General features: G+C 48.4%; 3 protein-coding genes across 3 annotated transcripts; all 3 read right to left on the bottom strand.

Annotated features, from left to right (window-relative positions):
- Window positions 1-1,837: 1,837 nt before the first annotated feature.
- Window positions 1,838-9,123, bottom strand: CSUI_001580 (uncharacterized protein). The gene is made up of 6 exons (XM_068061785.1): window positions 7,904-9,123; window positions 6,492-6,684; window positions 5,928-6,052; window positions 5,561-5,650; window positions 4,709-4,912; window positions 1,838-3,590 (listed from the first exon to the last, which is right to left on the bottom strand). The coding sequence occupies exons 1-6, from the start codon at window positions 8,117-8,119 to the stop codon at window positions 3,390-3,392; spliced, it is 1,029 nt and encodes a 342-aa protein (XP_067926239.1). The 5' UTR covers window positions 8,120-9,123; the 3' UTR covers window positions 1,838-3,389.
- Window positions 9,124-12,096: 2,973 nt separating this feature from the next.
- CSUI_001581 (rhoptry protein 5b) lies at window positions 12,097-14,801 on the bottom strand. Its single transcript, XM_068061786.1, has one exon. The coding sequence runs from the start codon at window positions 14,361-14,363 to the stop codon at window positions 12,468-12,470; it is 1,896 nt and encodes a 631-aa protein (XP_067926240.1). The 5' UTR covers window positions 14,364-14,801; the 3' UTR covers window positions 12,097-12,467.
- Window positions 14,802-15,702: 901 nt separating this feature from the next.
- CSUI_001582 (uncharacterized protein) lies at window positions 15,703-16,574 on the bottom strand. Its single transcript, XM_068061787.1, has one exon. The coding sequence runs from the start codon at window positions 16,287-16,289 to the stop codon at window positions 15,792-15,794; it is 498 nt and encodes a 165-aa protein (XP_067926241.1). The 5' UTR covers window positions 16,290-16,574; the 3' UTR covers window positions 15,703-15,791.
- Window positions 16,575-16,931: the final 357 nt, after the last annotated feature.

The raw sequence follows: 16,931 nt of genomic DNA on the forward strand, positions 1-16,931 counted from the left end.
CCTGGTCGGCGCTCTCTCACCATAGGAGGCAGGAGTGAAAACACGGAAAGCAACCTTTTTACCCGGATCTAGTTAGAGAACGAGGATTTGAAGTAGCTAACCACATCCACTTGGCCAGATCAACTCACTGCTTGAGACAGAACCAGAAGAACGTGCAGGCATGTGTGGTTCTAAGAGATATCAAGGGACTACTTCAAAAGAGAGCAAGTAGCTTCGCTCCGCTTCATGCTGAGGGAAGTAGGTCGTAGCAATAGTAGTAGTAGTAGCACTCGTAAGAAGGTAAAGAGTGACTACTCACTTCGACAAGTAGACATGCGAAGAAGAAGTAAACGACAGAGCATGGCTTGCCAAGGAATTAATGAATAGTTTGACCAGATTGCCTCCGGCGGATGCCGAAACGGCCACATCCTCATCATTTGGCGTTCAGAAGGTCAAGTGCAAAGGAAGGGACTCTTTGAAATGAAGATTCCTACAAGGGGACCCGACTCTTTAGAAACGACACAAGAAAGAACGGCGGAACTCCAATCTTGAAGAAACAACAAGCAAAAATGACAAGACGGGAAAGAGTCCTGCCTCCCTGAGGTTTCTTATCATCATACGCCATGAGACAGACAGACTCACTGATTTACTCACTGACTTTCCCGGCAAACTCAGGATGACTGTTGACACTTGGGCGCGACAGAAAAAAGGCGCAGGATTGATATAGCGGCAATGAATGAATGAAGGAACGGCAATTCTTACAAGTCTGTCATTAGAAAAACGCGGGAACCATGTGCACTTCGCTCTATAGCTAAAGAGACAAACACACCGTTCATTCGGCCTCTTTCTTTACGGCTGTTGTACATGGGTGCCTCACTCACTCAACGCAGACTCTTTTTTGAGTCAGGCTTGTGCAGCAGCCCTGACATGTGAGACATGTGAGTACGATCCTGCAAGCCCCTCCTCCTCGGACTTCTTTTCTATCTCGATCTCCTCTCCCCTTCTCGACACAGAAGGTGTAGGAAGTAGACTCGTAACGGTTCATAACAGCAGCCTGCGTATATTTTGTGAGTCTCTCCGCCAGAGCAGCCCGTTGGCAGCACACACGGTCATGTGGACGTGGGCCTGTGAAGAATGAACCTAAGATAACTCAGCGATAGAAAGAACCGAAACTCCACACGACAGTCTCAAGAAACAATGAGGAGATCAGTCTGCCGCCACCTCTGAACTTCAAAGAGTCGGGTTGACAGTGACCATGACAATATGCGAGTTTCTATTCCTCCGCTTTTTTCTGTATGTCTTGTGTTTTCTACTCCAGGACTGTCTTTGAACGGGGCCGAGTCTGTACTCTAGAATGATATACCCCCGTCTGAGGTAAGCAGATCGGTTTTCAACTTCTTTCATCTTGAGAACACACGTGACCTGTAGATTAATTCCCACCGCTGTCGTGCGTTTTCACGTAGACTTCACCTTTTCCAGCTGCGTGTCTATTCCGAACCAGGAGTGGTAGGCTGCAAGCACTTCGACAGAGAGGCTCTTTTCGTGAGCCAGAGTCAAATTTCATGGCGAGTTCCTCCGGCCGGTGCAACTTCGCAAGCTCAAGTGGTTGTGTCACTGCTGACTCTTCATTCTACCGAATCTTCACCATAGGTTTTTGCCACCCCAGGCTACTTTTCCCCTACACAAATCTCCTTCTCAGCCTCAGAATAGAGTCCACGAGTGCTGAACCGAAGATGTTTCGACTTCGAGTAGGAATTCTCCGGTAGCATCAAGGAAGGCCTTCTGTCAAGTGATACTGGGTGTTTCTAACACGAATTGCACGAAAACAACAGGACGCTAAGGAAATTGTCCGACGTGTCCCTCTCTAAATCTACGGCGATGACAACTCAGCAAGCCCCATAGCATACTTTTCCTTCTTGTTTCAGACAAGTCTACGAATCCGAGCCTGTCCACACATCCAAAGAAGGTGAAGTTGACCTAAGCTTTCTGTACCGCTACCGTGCCATCGCCTCATCTCTGAGGTAACGGTGAGGGTTCTTTCCGCTTGAGAAGAGAAAGGGAGTACATGCTCCACTTTTGTCGAATGAATGTGCTTTGCTGCGGATGGGTGAGAAAGAAAGCTTCCGCCTTTCCTCGACGGAGAAGGTGAGAAAGACAAGAAAAAGAAACTCAAAATATTCGGGAGAAATGCTAACTCGTCACATTCATCACACCTGAACTACACCAGAAAGGCAAAGAAAGCTTGATACCGTGAAAACGGGTAAGGAGGAAAAGAAAGAGCATGCGTGCCTCTTGTCCTCTCCTCAGAGACAAACGACTTCTATTCCTCCGGGATGTCCAGATTATCAAAAGAAACAGCGAAGAAAAACCGCCCGGCCGTCTTTTGCCATACTGGTTGTCATGTGTTTCTCTTTCCTTGGCTGCTCGATTAGCACGCCTCACAAGAGAGCGATTTCTCTTCAAAAACGTCAAGATTTCTCCGTTGAAAGCAAAACAATCTGGCTGACTAGTCCAAGACCTCTACAGAAAGCCTTCCTTTTAAACACAGATAATGGTAGACACTCAGAGCATTCATTCCACACTCCTCTCGAGAAGTCTGGGCGTGTCTGTCTTCCCTCTGCTTGTGACGGAGTAAGTAGTGTGCATTCAGGTGTATGTACACTCCAACCCCGTGTATCTTGGTGCTTCCATTCATACTGCCCGCGCAAACCAACTACCCTAACGTCGTTCTTCGGCTTTCTGTGGTGTTAGAAGAGAATTGTTTCGCCACGTTGTCTCCAGGTTTCGAAAACCTTCGCCTCTTCTTTTCTCCTCTTCTTCCCACAGAGAGATATTCTTTTCATCGACCGTCGCCTCCTTTTTTACCTTTTTACGGCGACAGATCTCTCATTCCTCTATTGATTGAGCTCTCCATCCTCTCCTCAAAAAACGACTTTCCCGACAAGAAGCGCGCGCGCAAACGAGGCGCAAGAAAAGAAAGCGCGAGGCTCCTTCATCTCTATGTACAAGTGCCTTCTTCACGTCAGGCACACATGTACACACATAAATCCCGATCTCTTCAACATACGTGTATAGGTATCTATGCGATTCAGATACCTAATGGAGGAGAGAGTATAAATACATATAGTGTCAGTGAGTAGACATTATCCAACTGTTGTTACACACTAGCTACCTGTATCTCTATGTATGGCATGAGCAGCTACACAAGGAGATGATTACTTCTCTCTCGATACCTTTCCATATACAACACTGGCACATGTGCTATCTTAAGAGAGAAGAAGACTTCATTTCTCTTTGAATGATCTTCGTTTCTTCAATCTCTTACTATCTATCGTTAGTCAATCTATCTATCTATCGATCGTCAATCTATCAACCTATCTATCTCTGATAAGTGTGTGTCTCTTGTGTTTTCAAAGCCATTCAGACGCGTTGACCTTCGATGATCTAGCAGTGGACCGCGATTGTGTACTGCTTGTAGTTGCCGATGAAGATCTTCTACCACTTCCTTTATCTTTCGAAGAAGTCTTCGACTTTCTGTCAGATCTACTGCCCTTGCTACTATCCCCACCTCCTCCTCCCCCACTCTTCTTCTGAGCCGACGACCATTCACCCTGCGAAAATCATAAGAAGAAAAAGAAGTAGAAAGGCAAGCATCCTGCACGAGATAGAAGGTATCCCGACATGTGCTATCCGCTAAGACGTCTATAGATTGTCTCCGATAGATAGATAGATATTTCTATTTGCTCCAAGAAGAGTGAGTCTTCACACAGACAGGTTACACTGTGACGGTGGAGGAAAATGAGAGACCCGAAGAGAGTGGCAAGAAACCTCTCTCCCCCTCTTTGTTTTGCAAATGCTGAAGTCCCACTTGTCTATAAAGAGAGAAGGATAAGCGAAAGAGAGAGAAAGACTTCTCATCCCTCAGAGCTAGCTAATACGCACAAAAATGAGAAGCTACCGATCAAAGGAACAAGGATAGCGAAAAAGAAGAATAGAAGTACTTCTAAACTCATATGAAGCATCAGACCAAAACGACGTTCTTTCTTTGTGAGAGGAAAGAAAGAAAGAAAGTCGGCGTTCCTCCCTGACGCTAATGGAGAACAAAGAAAGGGAAGGTAGATGATAGGAACGCAGCAACACCATTCATAGAAGCTGAAAGAGAGAAGATATCGATAAAGATACATGACTATCATATATATATATATATGAGTATATAGAACTAGATATCAGAATGCATATATAGTATTACACTTGAAAGAAGTCTTTTGTTATATTGAGAATCGTAGAGACCCTCTATGAACTATGATGACTTCTCCTCCCTTCCTTTCCCAACGCCACGCATGGATAGATTCGATCTACGTCACCTAACGACCATGGATATCTATAGACCTTCAAATCAATACGTAGATACATGTATAGATGTATATATGTTATGAGCCCATACAGGACTTACGTACAAGATAGAATAAGGAGATCCCTTTAGCAACCTCGTCCTGACTTTCATTCTTACTTCTCTATACATCCCTACCTATCTACTTCTGCCCTACCTATCTATCTATATCTACATATATCTATCTATCGCTAATCTATATATCACTCGTTGATCTATCTATCTATCTATCTATCCATCGTTATCGTATCCATCAATAGTTAATCTATCTATCCATCGTGTACCTATCTACCTATCTATGTTCCGTAAGAGAAGAAAAGAATGTTTCTCATTCCTTACAGCGCCAGTCTTTCCGTAACCTCCGCCTCCTCCTCTTCGCCCTGACGAAGAAGAAGGGACTGAAGAAGATCGATCTGTCGATGCTCTATCACCGTCATCTCGATGCTTTTTATGTCTCTCTTGTCTTCGTTGTTCTCTCTTCTGCTTATTCTCTAATCGGATCTCTTGAAGGCGGCGTTGAAGGAATCTCTCGTGAGCCTCTGCCTGCTCATAAAAAGCACAGAAAGAAACGAGTGCAGAGAAGGCTGTCCTAAGGAGAAAAGAAAACTAGACAGAAAGATACAGGGGGATAGGTAGAACGGGAGCCCAGGAGAAAAGATATGAAAGAATTCAAGAGCATTAAATATATCAAAGATAGATAGATAGATTAAAGACACATAAACCATAGATAGGTGGAGATGTCAGTGTGCCTACTCTTTCCTCTTCATGTGTGTAGATAAGATCCAATAGGAACTTCTCTCTCTACGCCGGGAAAAAGATGAAGAGACGGCCATACGGACGGAGAGAAGAAAAGATATACATATGCGTACATACATGATATATATATACGATATATGATGCCGCTCTCTCTTCTTTCTGAGCGAAATAGCTCGATACTCCCTACACTTTTCTCCCCTGTCATTTGAATCATCTTTCTCTTCTTCAACTACACTTGACTCCTCTCATACTTCCTCTTTTCTTGTCATGAAGAAAAGAACAAGAAGAAGACGGCAAACACAATAGATAGATAGATAGATAGACCCGCACGCAGAAACAGAAAGAGAGATCAAAAGACAGAGATATACACATCCGTATCTATAAGGAGAGAGGACAAGAGGAGAAATAGGTTATGTCTTTGCATCAGGAACTTACTCGAAGAGATGTATGTTCTTCTTCTTCTTTCATGGAGGTGAGCTGATACTCCACTTGCTGCCCTTCAAACGACCATAAACTATACACCTCCTAGAAACAAAGTAAAAGAAAGAAAGAGAGAAGAATGAGAAGAGGAAAGATGGATAAGGAATGCTGAGAAGAAACGGCTGGGGTGACGCCCTAACCTGAGGAGAAGGAAGAAGAGGAAGAAAACGAAAAGACTTGCCACATATTGCTCCACACCCTTCCTTCAACATATCTATGTAGACATAGGAAAAGAGTCATTTTCTCTTCTTCTTCTTTTCTTCTTCTCGCCTTCTTCTCTTCTGTTCTTCTTCTTGTTCTTTTTCTTTCTCTTTTGTCTTACTTGCGCAATGGCGATAGCGGAGTGTTTGACCCATAGAGCAGTCTCGGATTCTTCCAATTGCCACTTCAGCATCTGATAAGGAAAAATGATCTTATTCACCCACGCTTGACACTCTTCGCTCAATCCTGCGCATCAAGAAAGAAAGAAAGAAAAAGGAAGGAAGAAAGAAAGAAACAGTGAGAAAGAAGGAAAGAAAGAGATAAGAGAGAAGGAGATGCAAATACAGCGTACCTGACCAGTCGATTTAGAGGGGTCGAAATGGTGTCTATCTACACGTATGAATATACATCTACACACACACATATATATATATACATACAGTCTATGTACAGATATATATATATATATACTAAAACAGAATACATAACTGCAAGTACAACGTCTGCATGTATACACACATATACACTGTGTATGACCATACACCCAATTGAATTCGTATATGTACGCTGAAGTGTCTAGATACACAGAAATAGATAGATAGATAGATCGATAGACCGAGAGATACACAGATGGATGAAAGATACACAGAAAAGCATGGACCGATCGAATCCGAGGCTTGTTTACCTCCCATGATCGCTGCATATTTAGGATGGCTTGTCGAGGCGACGAACTGGTCTTCGTCTTTAGCTTGTTGAAGGAGTCGCTGCTTATGATGCTGCAATCGATACTTTGCGGCTTGTTCCATAGCTTTTCTTAGCTGATCATCGACCTGCCCTAGAATCTTATCTGCCGCTTCTTTATGCGGTTTTAACTCCTCCTTTACACATGTAGAGAGAGAAGCACAACAGGTAAAGAACGACATCTCTGAGAATTCTTTCTGTATCTGAAGATGTATGAATACTTATGTGTAGATGTATGTGTGCATACAAGCATCCACATAGATGTCGTGGAGACAAATACTAACTAGCTACGTGCTGGGAAAGTCATTTATAGACAGATGGATAGATAGATACATCTCCCAGCAGCTAGTTAGTAAGTATCTATCTCTGACAAATACATACATGGATTTGCAGACTCACATATACACCCCTAGGCATATACGATGAAAAGCCCGAGGTGTCGTCACCGGATGTATGAAGATCCCTGTATATATATAGAGAGAGAGAGAGAAGTACTTCTCCGACATGTGTGATGTACACACGTGTGTTTCGCTATACAGTAACCGCTGGGAGTACATATTTAAGAAAGAAAAAGGTGTTGACAGAAGTAGGTATCTACGGGAGATCATCCACACAGAGATGTCCTTTAGGTCTATAGAGATACACAGATATGGCTATAAACATCAAAGCATAAGAACTTCCATGGATACCCACGTAGAAACACTGTCTCCAGGTAGGCGGGAGCGGGTACTGTGTAATGAGAGAGAGAGAGAGATGTAGACTGACATAGAGACAAGCCCAGGTGAAGGCTTCCACCTTCATCGAAGCACACCTGATATCCAGCTAGCGTCTATCTTCGTGTGGATTTTATGTAGGAGAAATCTATGGGTAAGATCCTTCCCCGAACATCCTGCTGCCCCTACCGTCGCGCTAGAGATTGAGAGCAGCAACATACCCACTATCACTCCTCTCGCATGCAATGCTGAGACGCCGAAGAAATTCCGTCCTCTGTCTATACCAAAGGTGATATGTTTAACATAGATATGATACCTCACAAAGCACATGTTTATCTATAGAGTCTTGGTAGCGGATAAGGACGCCAAAGGCGGCGGTAAAGTCTGTCTATATAGGCTGATCTACTCATGTAAACACCGGCAGTGAAAGGGGTTGGAGAGGTGACGCTTTCGTACTTACACATACAAATCCATACGTACCTACATACAGATTCATTCATACATACGTGAATATTCGTAGATACATCCGTCTTCAGACATATTCATGCATATTCATAGATACGTTTGTGTAAGAGCGTTGCCTTCTCTGCCCCTCCTCTCGTTTGTTTTCATGGAGATGGGCTATTCATCCCCCCCATCGTACTTGTGCCTTGAGATATTGATTATAGGCGACCGCATACTCCCCTTGGAGCGAGGCATACTGTTGCTGAGCCATGACTGCACCTCGAGAACGGATATCTAAGAGAATCCGCCCTAGCTTCTTCGGCGTCATCTCACTGCTAGAGGTCTCTAAACCCGAGCCCTTCCATGCGGCGTCAAGGAGAACAGCCGCACTCATAGGCAGACCTCGTTGCCCCATGGTAAGTGTATGGATGTACAGTGAAGAGAGGCGATGAGGCGGATGAAGAAGGTGATAAAAGACAGTCTTCGGCGGTGGACTGGCAAAGAAAAACGAGGCGGAAAGGAGTTGCAGTCTGGAAGAGACAACGAAGAGAAGAGGAAAGAGAGAGACGATAAACAAGGAGGAGTCGGATGAAGAGACGTCGTAAGAGCAAGGGCACGAAGGGAGAGAGAAAAAAGATGGACAAAGGCAAAGATGAGGAGAAGAGGAGGGCGGAGGGAGGAGTAGCTGGTTAGGGGATGGACCAGACCAAACAGAATGAAATGACGACAACGAAGAAAGAAGGGAAGAAGAGAGAAAAGAGAGAAAAAAAAGTAAGGAAAAATGGGATGAGATGCCTGAAGTGCAGAAGGAGGCACGTGACAGACCAGAGAGAGAAGCTAAATTAGCAAAAAAGCTTAGTCTTGAAAATAACAAAGCAAGAAGGGAAAACAGGAATCGGGAAGATACCAAACAGAAGCGGGCGATGCTGCGAAGAGTTGACTCCCTAGGGAGACACAGAAGCAGGTTGCCGACAAATGTACACAAAACAACTGAAGCTGTGTTTCCTCATTGTAGATGTAAAAGACGAGACAATGTCGCGAAATGAAAGGAATAACTCAAAGATAGACAAGAAACACGTGAAAACACGGAAAGGCTAGCAGAGCTGCTGAAGTCGTAGATGAACTCGACAGCGGCGGGCAAGGCTGCGACGTTGCGCCGGACAGCAGAGACAAGCAACTTGTGGTGACCCCCGTGAAACCCCCCCCCGGTGCTTAGGCCTGCGAGCTGCCAGGGGACAGAGAAGGACAGAGGGGAACGACCAGCGGGAAAGAGGAAAAGGGGGAAGAAACATGTATTTGTGACGTGCTGAGAAGCGCGGATCACTTTGGTGCGTGTCAGTGTTGCGTAGTGAGACTGAGCCTGTGTCTGCCGGACAAGCCAGTCTACCGGCCTTCTGGTGGCGAACAGGAAATAGGGAGAAAGGTGGACAGGCAGTCCCGAGAGTAACAGTAATAAAATGTCTGATACTTCCCCGTATTCCTGCCCCCCTCTCTCGCTCGTAGCGGCCTATCTACTCTACCGTCCGCGCTGAGCGAGCGCCGTGAACGGAGGAGATAGTCGAGGTGTGCTGCTTCAGCAGCAGCAGCATCAGTGATCAAGCCTTGTAGGGGGGTTGAACAAACAGAACAGTTTAGAAGATTCCAGGGGCTGGGCATTTGTCCTGCATGCGGAGCAGAAAGTCTTTTCTCCTTGTCGGTCGGGTGAGTTTCGGGGGGTCTGCTTGTCAGTAAAGGATAGGTAGGATCTGTGTAAGTTGAACCTGGTGACCCACCGCGAAAAGCCCGCTTCCTCGCCGAGGAAAAACCCACTTGTTGAGTGACACTTTTTCGCGTCTTCGCAGCATCAGGCCCTCTTCTTGCCGTTTTCTCTGGAACGGAATAGTAGGGAGACGTGTGAACAGCTATCCGGGGGGGGGGAGAGGTTTTCTTCCTGAAGCAAACGGCGCCAAGAGATATCAGGTAGGAGTACACAGATAACAGAACCCCAAGACAAGTTGATTACTTACCACTCTCTTCACTGGTTCTCCCATCTTCCGGTCGGTTGCTACGGCGATTCGGGCAGAAGAGAGACGGGGACGTAACAGGAGCGATGATCCTAGGAATTGAAACCTTCTTTCGTTCTTCCCTATTATTGTTTCGTAACGAAGCACTTTTATTTCTTGATATGATTCATAAAATTCCACATTAGGGTATATCTGGTACAGTGCACTTCGGATTCTTGAAGCAGATTGAGTGAGACGGGTAGGAGGCTTCAAGAAGGCCACACTGTCTCCTTACGGAGGCAACGCTAACACAAGCCTCCGGAGAAGTTCCTTGACGCGCAGGGGTTTGAAGTTAAAAGTTTAGCTAAGACAGCAAATCTATCAAAGAAGCATTGGCGTCTCCTGTCCAGCTAAACCGTGAAAAAGTCGTAGTCCAAAACAGGGGGCTTGCACTCCCTGCCTGGGCAGGTGTTCGGGATCTTCAGTGAAATAGAAGCCATCGCTGCAGCAGGAACTCTGGGGCACACAGTCTTTCCTAGCTTTCGACGCAACACTGTCAGGTGAATCGGCGTGCGAACAAGACATACACTGAGGCTCACTCTCGGCTCCTGTTGTTTCCGGACACCCGGCTCAAGCAAGACTGTCGTCAGAGAAAGACACTAAGGAAGGTCTGGCATGCCCTGTTTCTTGTGTTGACTGTCGAGAGAGATTGGTATTCCTGGGGACTGGCGGTTATTCGGAAAAAACTCGTGGATCCTCCTACAACCCTGTCCTACTTCTTAAACCAACAGTTACTGTGCGAGCTTCTTATGCGATGAAACGGCTCCTTTTCCTGTCCTCTCGGGTTTCTAAGCCTGGGTGTCCTCGCGAAGAATCACAGGATTCGGGACGCCTCAACGAGCGTATGAAGACGCGAGATTCCAAGCGGCTATATATAAAAAAAAAAAAAAACTCCACAAATTCGAAACTGGCTGCCAAAGAGCAGATCTGCAGTTGAAGAGTGAGGTAAAAAAATTAGAAAGAAAGAGGGAGCCCCTGATGAAACGCCAAACAGATGGATAGTAAACACTTCAGCTAGGATCCCTGCCAACTCCCGACGACGGTCTCAGCATTTTGGTGGTGTGAGAGGATTCTTGAGCAACTATGCACCCAGGAACCTGACGGATGACGCGTGGACATCACGCAAATTTCTACATGCAATGGTATCATCAGAGAGAGAGAAAGGTTGTTACAGGGCGCGACCCTGGGGAAGGGAGTTTTGTCGGTTTCACATGCAAAAACATCACCATGCTTCTCAGATATACGTCCGAAAACCAAACAGGATAAAAAATCCGTATACCTCCACATTGACGATGAAACAACCCACGTGACGGGCTTTTGCTGAGGGTGCCGTGGTTCGTTGCCACGATTGATTGGTTCCCTCCTCCCCCCCATTTATACCTAAGGAGCGTAAAAACCTAAGCCGAAAAGATTTCGACCTAGGGAAAAAACCACCCCTATCTATTCTATATCTTTTCTTAACTAATTTCAGTTAATAATTCTTCAAATTCTCCACGCTTGTTCACCGAGTCGTAGAACACCGCGTTATCCACCATCCGATAGCTTCTGCATCACTCTTCAGTGTTGGAGGCGACACGGAGACGGCGTTGGATTTGTCCGTTGTCCTCGATGCATGCGCTAATGTGTTTTGTGTTCCATCTACCAGAGGGAAAGAGTACCTGTCTGCGCGTCATTACAGGAGGCCTCATCAAAGCCTCTGCTGCAGCGTTTCCGGGGGAGAAACCTGGCCTACATGAGCAAACCAGTAAAACTCCTGCTGCATGCTACACCTATCGGTACCTAGTGTGTCGTCAGTTTCTGTGTGCTTGTGGTCTTCCTATGATTCTCTGTACATTTTTCTGGTTCTTAATGTGGAACTCCACGAGCGCGCTCGGCTTTTGACTTGACCCATCTGTAACGACACTTATCAACACAACAGAGTTAGCACACCCCCCCACCCCTACCGCAGTGCTTCCTCTATTCCATCTCGGGCGTACCGTAGATCTAAACCAAACTGTCTGGCTTCTGTAAGAATAGCACATGGGTAACCATCTAAGCAGGTGGGGTCTGCTCCAGGAAAAAAAGTAGTCAGGGGAGAGTATCCGAAAACAACTGTGTACTGGAGGCAGCTGAAGACAAAGTATCGGAGAATGTGACTGACACATAAAATCACGCTCGTGCGGCATGTGTCAAACTTACCAGTGGGTACGTCGGTCGCGACTGTGACGTGCGGCATGGCGGACGCTGTTGCAGTTCGATGTTAACTTGTGGTAGTGTAAGAATGAATGAGTGTGCAATGGTATCATCAGAATGCATGGTGTAGCTATGATCTTCACGTTCTTAATGCCTGCTCAAAGCAGAGACACGCGTTGGCTCAGAAGGATTTGCGGTCGAGACGAAAGCTTCAGCACTGGTTTCCCATGAAGATCTAACCCAGCCCGGTCTGAAAAAGGCTAAGAAAAGGGATGGCGCCTTTAGTCAAAACCAATGACGCTTACATCTCAATGATGAAGCCCGTCTTGCAAGCTATAGCCGACTCCCCTCTCACACATTTCCCTCCCTACTTTTTTCTAGTACTTCTACGCTTGTAAACACCGAAAGCCAAAGGCAAATCAAACTGCGTGCTAAGCGGGTACAGCAAGACCCCGCATGCCCGTCCCTTCCAACCATGTATGGGGAAGCGCCCAGTCAGACAAAGTGACAAATATTGCTTCGTTTATTTTGTAAACAAATAAAAAAACGTTAAGGGTGACTGTCATTAGACTCATCGCCCTCAGAAGATACCGTATCTTGAAGGTGCTGTCCGTGGGGTGTTTCCTCAGCTTTAACTAAGGATTTTAGGACACTCCCGACCGCCCTGAACTTGCTAGGTCGCATAATGGCAAGCCTCTGTCGACGAGTTGGCTTCAACAGTTTCATTAGCGTGTTTTTGACAGGTGTCGGAACCCAGTTGGGGCAGACTGACGTGTCTAGAATGAGCTTCGATGGCTTTCTCAGAATTTGAAGGACAGGAAGAATCTTGGAGTATGGAGGGTTGAGGCCTGTTTGATGCATGCCGTAAGGAAGCCGCCCGCAGCAAACTTGATACATAACGACTCCCACGCTCCATGCATCAATTGTTGGTCGGTACTTCAGTTTGTTTGCTTTGTGTATCTCAGGCGCCTCGTATTCGGCTGACCCCGGTTCCCGGAGGTAGGATTTTCCTCGTTTGTGGAGAAAGCGAAAGCCCCCGATCATGACGTGCCCTTCTGCGTTTATGAAAAGGTTATCGGCGTTGATGTGGCCGTGGACAACACCCTTCCAGTTGATTAGACCCACGACTCCGAGGGTCTGCAATAACGCTGCCGAGCAAACTTCCGCTGCCATCGCTGTGTCCGTGGTGGTAGCGACGACCTGAGCCAGATCACTCATAGTCCCTTCAACAGCAGGAAGCACTTGCAAAAGAGGCGACACACGTTGCTTGAGATCGTCAACCCTGTGAAGCAAGTCGACAGGCATGCGATAGGTGGCACCGGACATTACCCTGTTCAGCAGGTCCGGTCCACCGCGCCGGTCTCGCATGAGGAGCCGCTTGATGCCTTCCTGGACTTGAATTTCCCGAGGTGCCTCGGCATACGAACTGCTCTCATTCACGAAGAACTGGAGCGTAGCAACATGCGCAGCTGAATTACCGCTCATCTTCTTGAATTTGCCCTCATACAAAACTGTGGTACCATTCTGAACCAGAAGCCGCCCGCGGAGTACCGACCCTCCGAGAGAATCGTGAGGATCGGGTGATACTGACGAGACATGAAAGAATTCTCTCTGAGGGAAGCACTTTCCTACAGCCTCCTGTTGTGGCGTCCCTTCCAGAGCTACTCTAGAGCTCTTTAGAATACCTGCTGCCTTCTTCAGTGCTTCCGAACCCGCTAGCATCATACGTCTCAGTAGTCGCGCGTTCACACCCTTGAATGAAGCAAACGCCTTTCTCACTTTACGTGCACGAAACCTCGCCCTCCCTTGGACTCCTCTCCGCTGTCCCGGTCGTCGGCTTCTTGAACTCAGATCCTGTAAGGCCCTTCCCGATCCAAGGTCTCCCGCGGCACTTGGGCCGGTTTCCGCCGGTGTCGTGGACATCGAGGCCTCACCCTGGACTGCATGGGAGCTGTCAGCAGCGAAGGTGTAGTCACTACTCCGTTCCACAAACGCCCTGCCATCCTCACTCGGAGAGACCTCCACAGGTCTCTGCTTGATTAGCGAGAGTACAATTCTCTGCCCTTCCATTGCGGGCGCCGACATTTGCGAAGTCACGACAGTTCCCACTGCGCCTCGCATTTGCGCGTGGCTGAAAGGAAAGGCGGCGGGTGAAGCTGAAATACGAGAAGTGGTCAGTCGGGGCGAAAAGTGAGAAGGCTGCATGTTGGTCAGCCATGTGTATGGCACATGACCCTGCTCCCGAGCGCGTGGGAAGCCCGGCAGAGGCAAGTGGCTGAAGTCTGGTCCCCCATATCGTCCTGCCACAAACTCTCCACCGGTGACGACAACAGGGGTAAAAGAGAAAAAAACGAGCACGAGGGGAAACAGCAGTGCCGTCGATGAAACCCTTCTCAGTCGATTGGCTAGTGCACGCTGCCTCGAGGGTGGGTGGCAGCCTGCCATTAGGGAAAGATAGTGCCTGGGCACCACAAAAGCGCAGGGACCCTAGAAAAAGGACATGCGAAAACCTCGCCTGTGTAGAGTTTTCCGTGTCGCCATTGCTTGGATAGCACCGAGGCGACGCCTTGTCTGTTCCATGCTTGAGCCCGGAAGACAGTTTTTCGAGCGGTTGGACACCGGGCAGGGGCTCGCGCGCATACCCGACGTCTGCGTGCAGGGGGGGCCGGGCCGCAAGCCCTGGGGAGCTAAGCCAGACCGCTGCCACCCACAACGAACGGAGCCGCAGAAGAGCAAAAAACTGTGGGGATTGCTCAGTCTTTGCAATTGCCCTTTCCTGACGCCCGCGATCCTGCCCAGAGTGATGCTTCCGGGACACGTGTCGCATAAGACAGGTCGTGTAGCACACCATGGTTCTGCCTCTAGCTACCTGTCACTTTGCCTTTCCGGCTTAGCTTGTCTCTAAGCCATCCAGAGAGGCCGAAGGAAAGGACTATATTCAGCAAGCGCGTTCTGTATACCACGAGCATCCCGAACCTGAGGGCCCCACTGCCTCTGCTCCCACGCCGGAGCTACAAGCAGGCTGTGTCACTTGCTGGACTGAGACAGGGGAAGGGCTCAGGCAGGGGTCCCGTGACAAGGGGAAACCACCGGCAGATCGGAAAGGGGCTGCCGGCCAACATTATACCAGAAGACGGCGTTACATTACCTGGCCAGTCGTGTATCGCTCTGGCCAACTCACTCACCTCGGGCACAAAGAGCGACGCTGCACCCACTTGGTGGCCCTCTGTGTCGTGCAGTGTGGAGCGGCACTGACATACAAACCGAAGCAGCAGTACGCCTGGGATCAGCTGGCATTGCAACTTGCCCGGCTAAGCAGGAGCCCGGCTACGGCTCAAGCGTGGGTTGTTTTAAAGAGATTCGGCAGTAACGAGACCCAAAAGTCGCAATCCTGCCACTGAGTAAGAGAGACAGGAACTGCGAGGAGCTCCTCGACCTTCATGTTGAAATGGAAACTGGCTAATGCGGCCCGAATATGGGGAAGAGACTTGTTGTCACTGGTCGGCGCCTGGATTCTCGGCTACAGACGCCCCCGGAGTGTGGTGGCAGCAGCCGCCTAACCTGTGTAGACTTCCGAAACCCGGCGCCGTACGAGCAGCCACAGAACCTAGTGCAGGGCTCCAGATGGGCCCCCCAAACGACTGGTTGATTCTGCCCCCGAGTGATCTCCCGTATGCTCCCGAAACTCAGGTAGTTTATACGATCGCAAGCTCTGTGATGACTGTTTTACTCATCGCTGAAGAACGAGGTGTCACGCAACGCGCAGCACGGCAGCCGCCTTAACTGACATTCCGAAAGTCGAAACCGTGTCAAAGAGAAGTTCTTTCCGGTATGGGTAAGACTTCATCACTGTGACGTGTCAGCCGTGCGCGGTTAAAAAGCAATTCCAAAGCTCCCCACTGTCCTCACCATCGAAAGTCTTCTCGACACCGCCGACCACGAACACAGCGCTGATCTTTGTGTACGCCCCTGGAAGACGCAAGAGATCCACAGAGTGCACTGCGGCTCCGCTAACTCCACAGGCAGGTTTTCAGCATCACCATGGTTTCGACGAATGAGCTTAGGCTGGACGAGCTGCCGTGCGGTGCCACTAGCTTCGAGCGTGCACACAGGAGGAAAGCCAGCACGCTTTCTCGCGTAGTCCGCGGAAAGCCGAGAGACCGTCTTCGGTTTCCCCAGATTGGACTGTGAAAGAAACGGTATGCATCCCCACTGTGCCCCTCGGAAAAGCTGGCCTCCTCTGAAACACGACGGCCCTATCCTCGCCATCGTCCTAGGGCCCCTGTCCGGTCCCGAAAGTGGCGAACCAGGGTCAAATGCGGTTTTCACTCTCTCCGGACCATATGACCAGCAGCGCGAGCTGACGCGCATCGTTCCATCATCAAAAAAGTCGCAGTCTCTTGTGTGAAAAAAACACAAGAGACGGAGACTCCTGAGGAACGCTGAGGAAGGCAACTTTCATGCTGGAGCTGTTTGTGGGGGGACGGAAGGGAGCGGGCGCGTCTCGTCTCTTAGTTTCCTTGTCGTGGAGGTTCACCTCGTTCTTCATTCATGCCCCGTAGCACTCCTAAATTTGTCCCAATTTTTTCTTTGTGCCCGCCTTCGGAGATCCAGGTCAGCTTCGCGGCGTTCTTCAAGCAGGATTGTCTTTTTTGTCATCACAGCGCAGGGTTACGCGGCATTTCTTTTTGTTCCGCTACATCGGCGTCTACACTCGCCGAGGTCGGCGGACGGTGGAGGTCGACTCAAACGTGCTTCTCACCGTTCATTTTTTTTTCAAACCGAGAGGCACATATATCTATCAATATTCATGCTTCGTTGTTTTCCCTCTAGTTCTTTCCGGTCCCGGGAATCTTCAAGAAGCCTATCATAATCGCTGTAAATGTATTGTGCTGGTCGGCATCATGTCTGAGCGGTGGACGGAAAAGCACTCCGCGACTGGGTCCAGTGCCTGTTGCGAAGACCCAGAACATACTCCGGAGGCATTCAACTACTGTTGCGGCTGCTGCCGCT

This window comes from Cystoisospora suis (assembly GCF_002600585.1).
Source record: "Cystoisospora suis strain Wien I chromosome Unknown contig_636, whole genome shotgun sequence".
Classification (NCBI taxonomy): Eukaryota; Apicomplexa; class Conoidasida; order Eucoccidiorida; family Sarcocystidae; genus Cystoisospora; species Cystoisospora suis.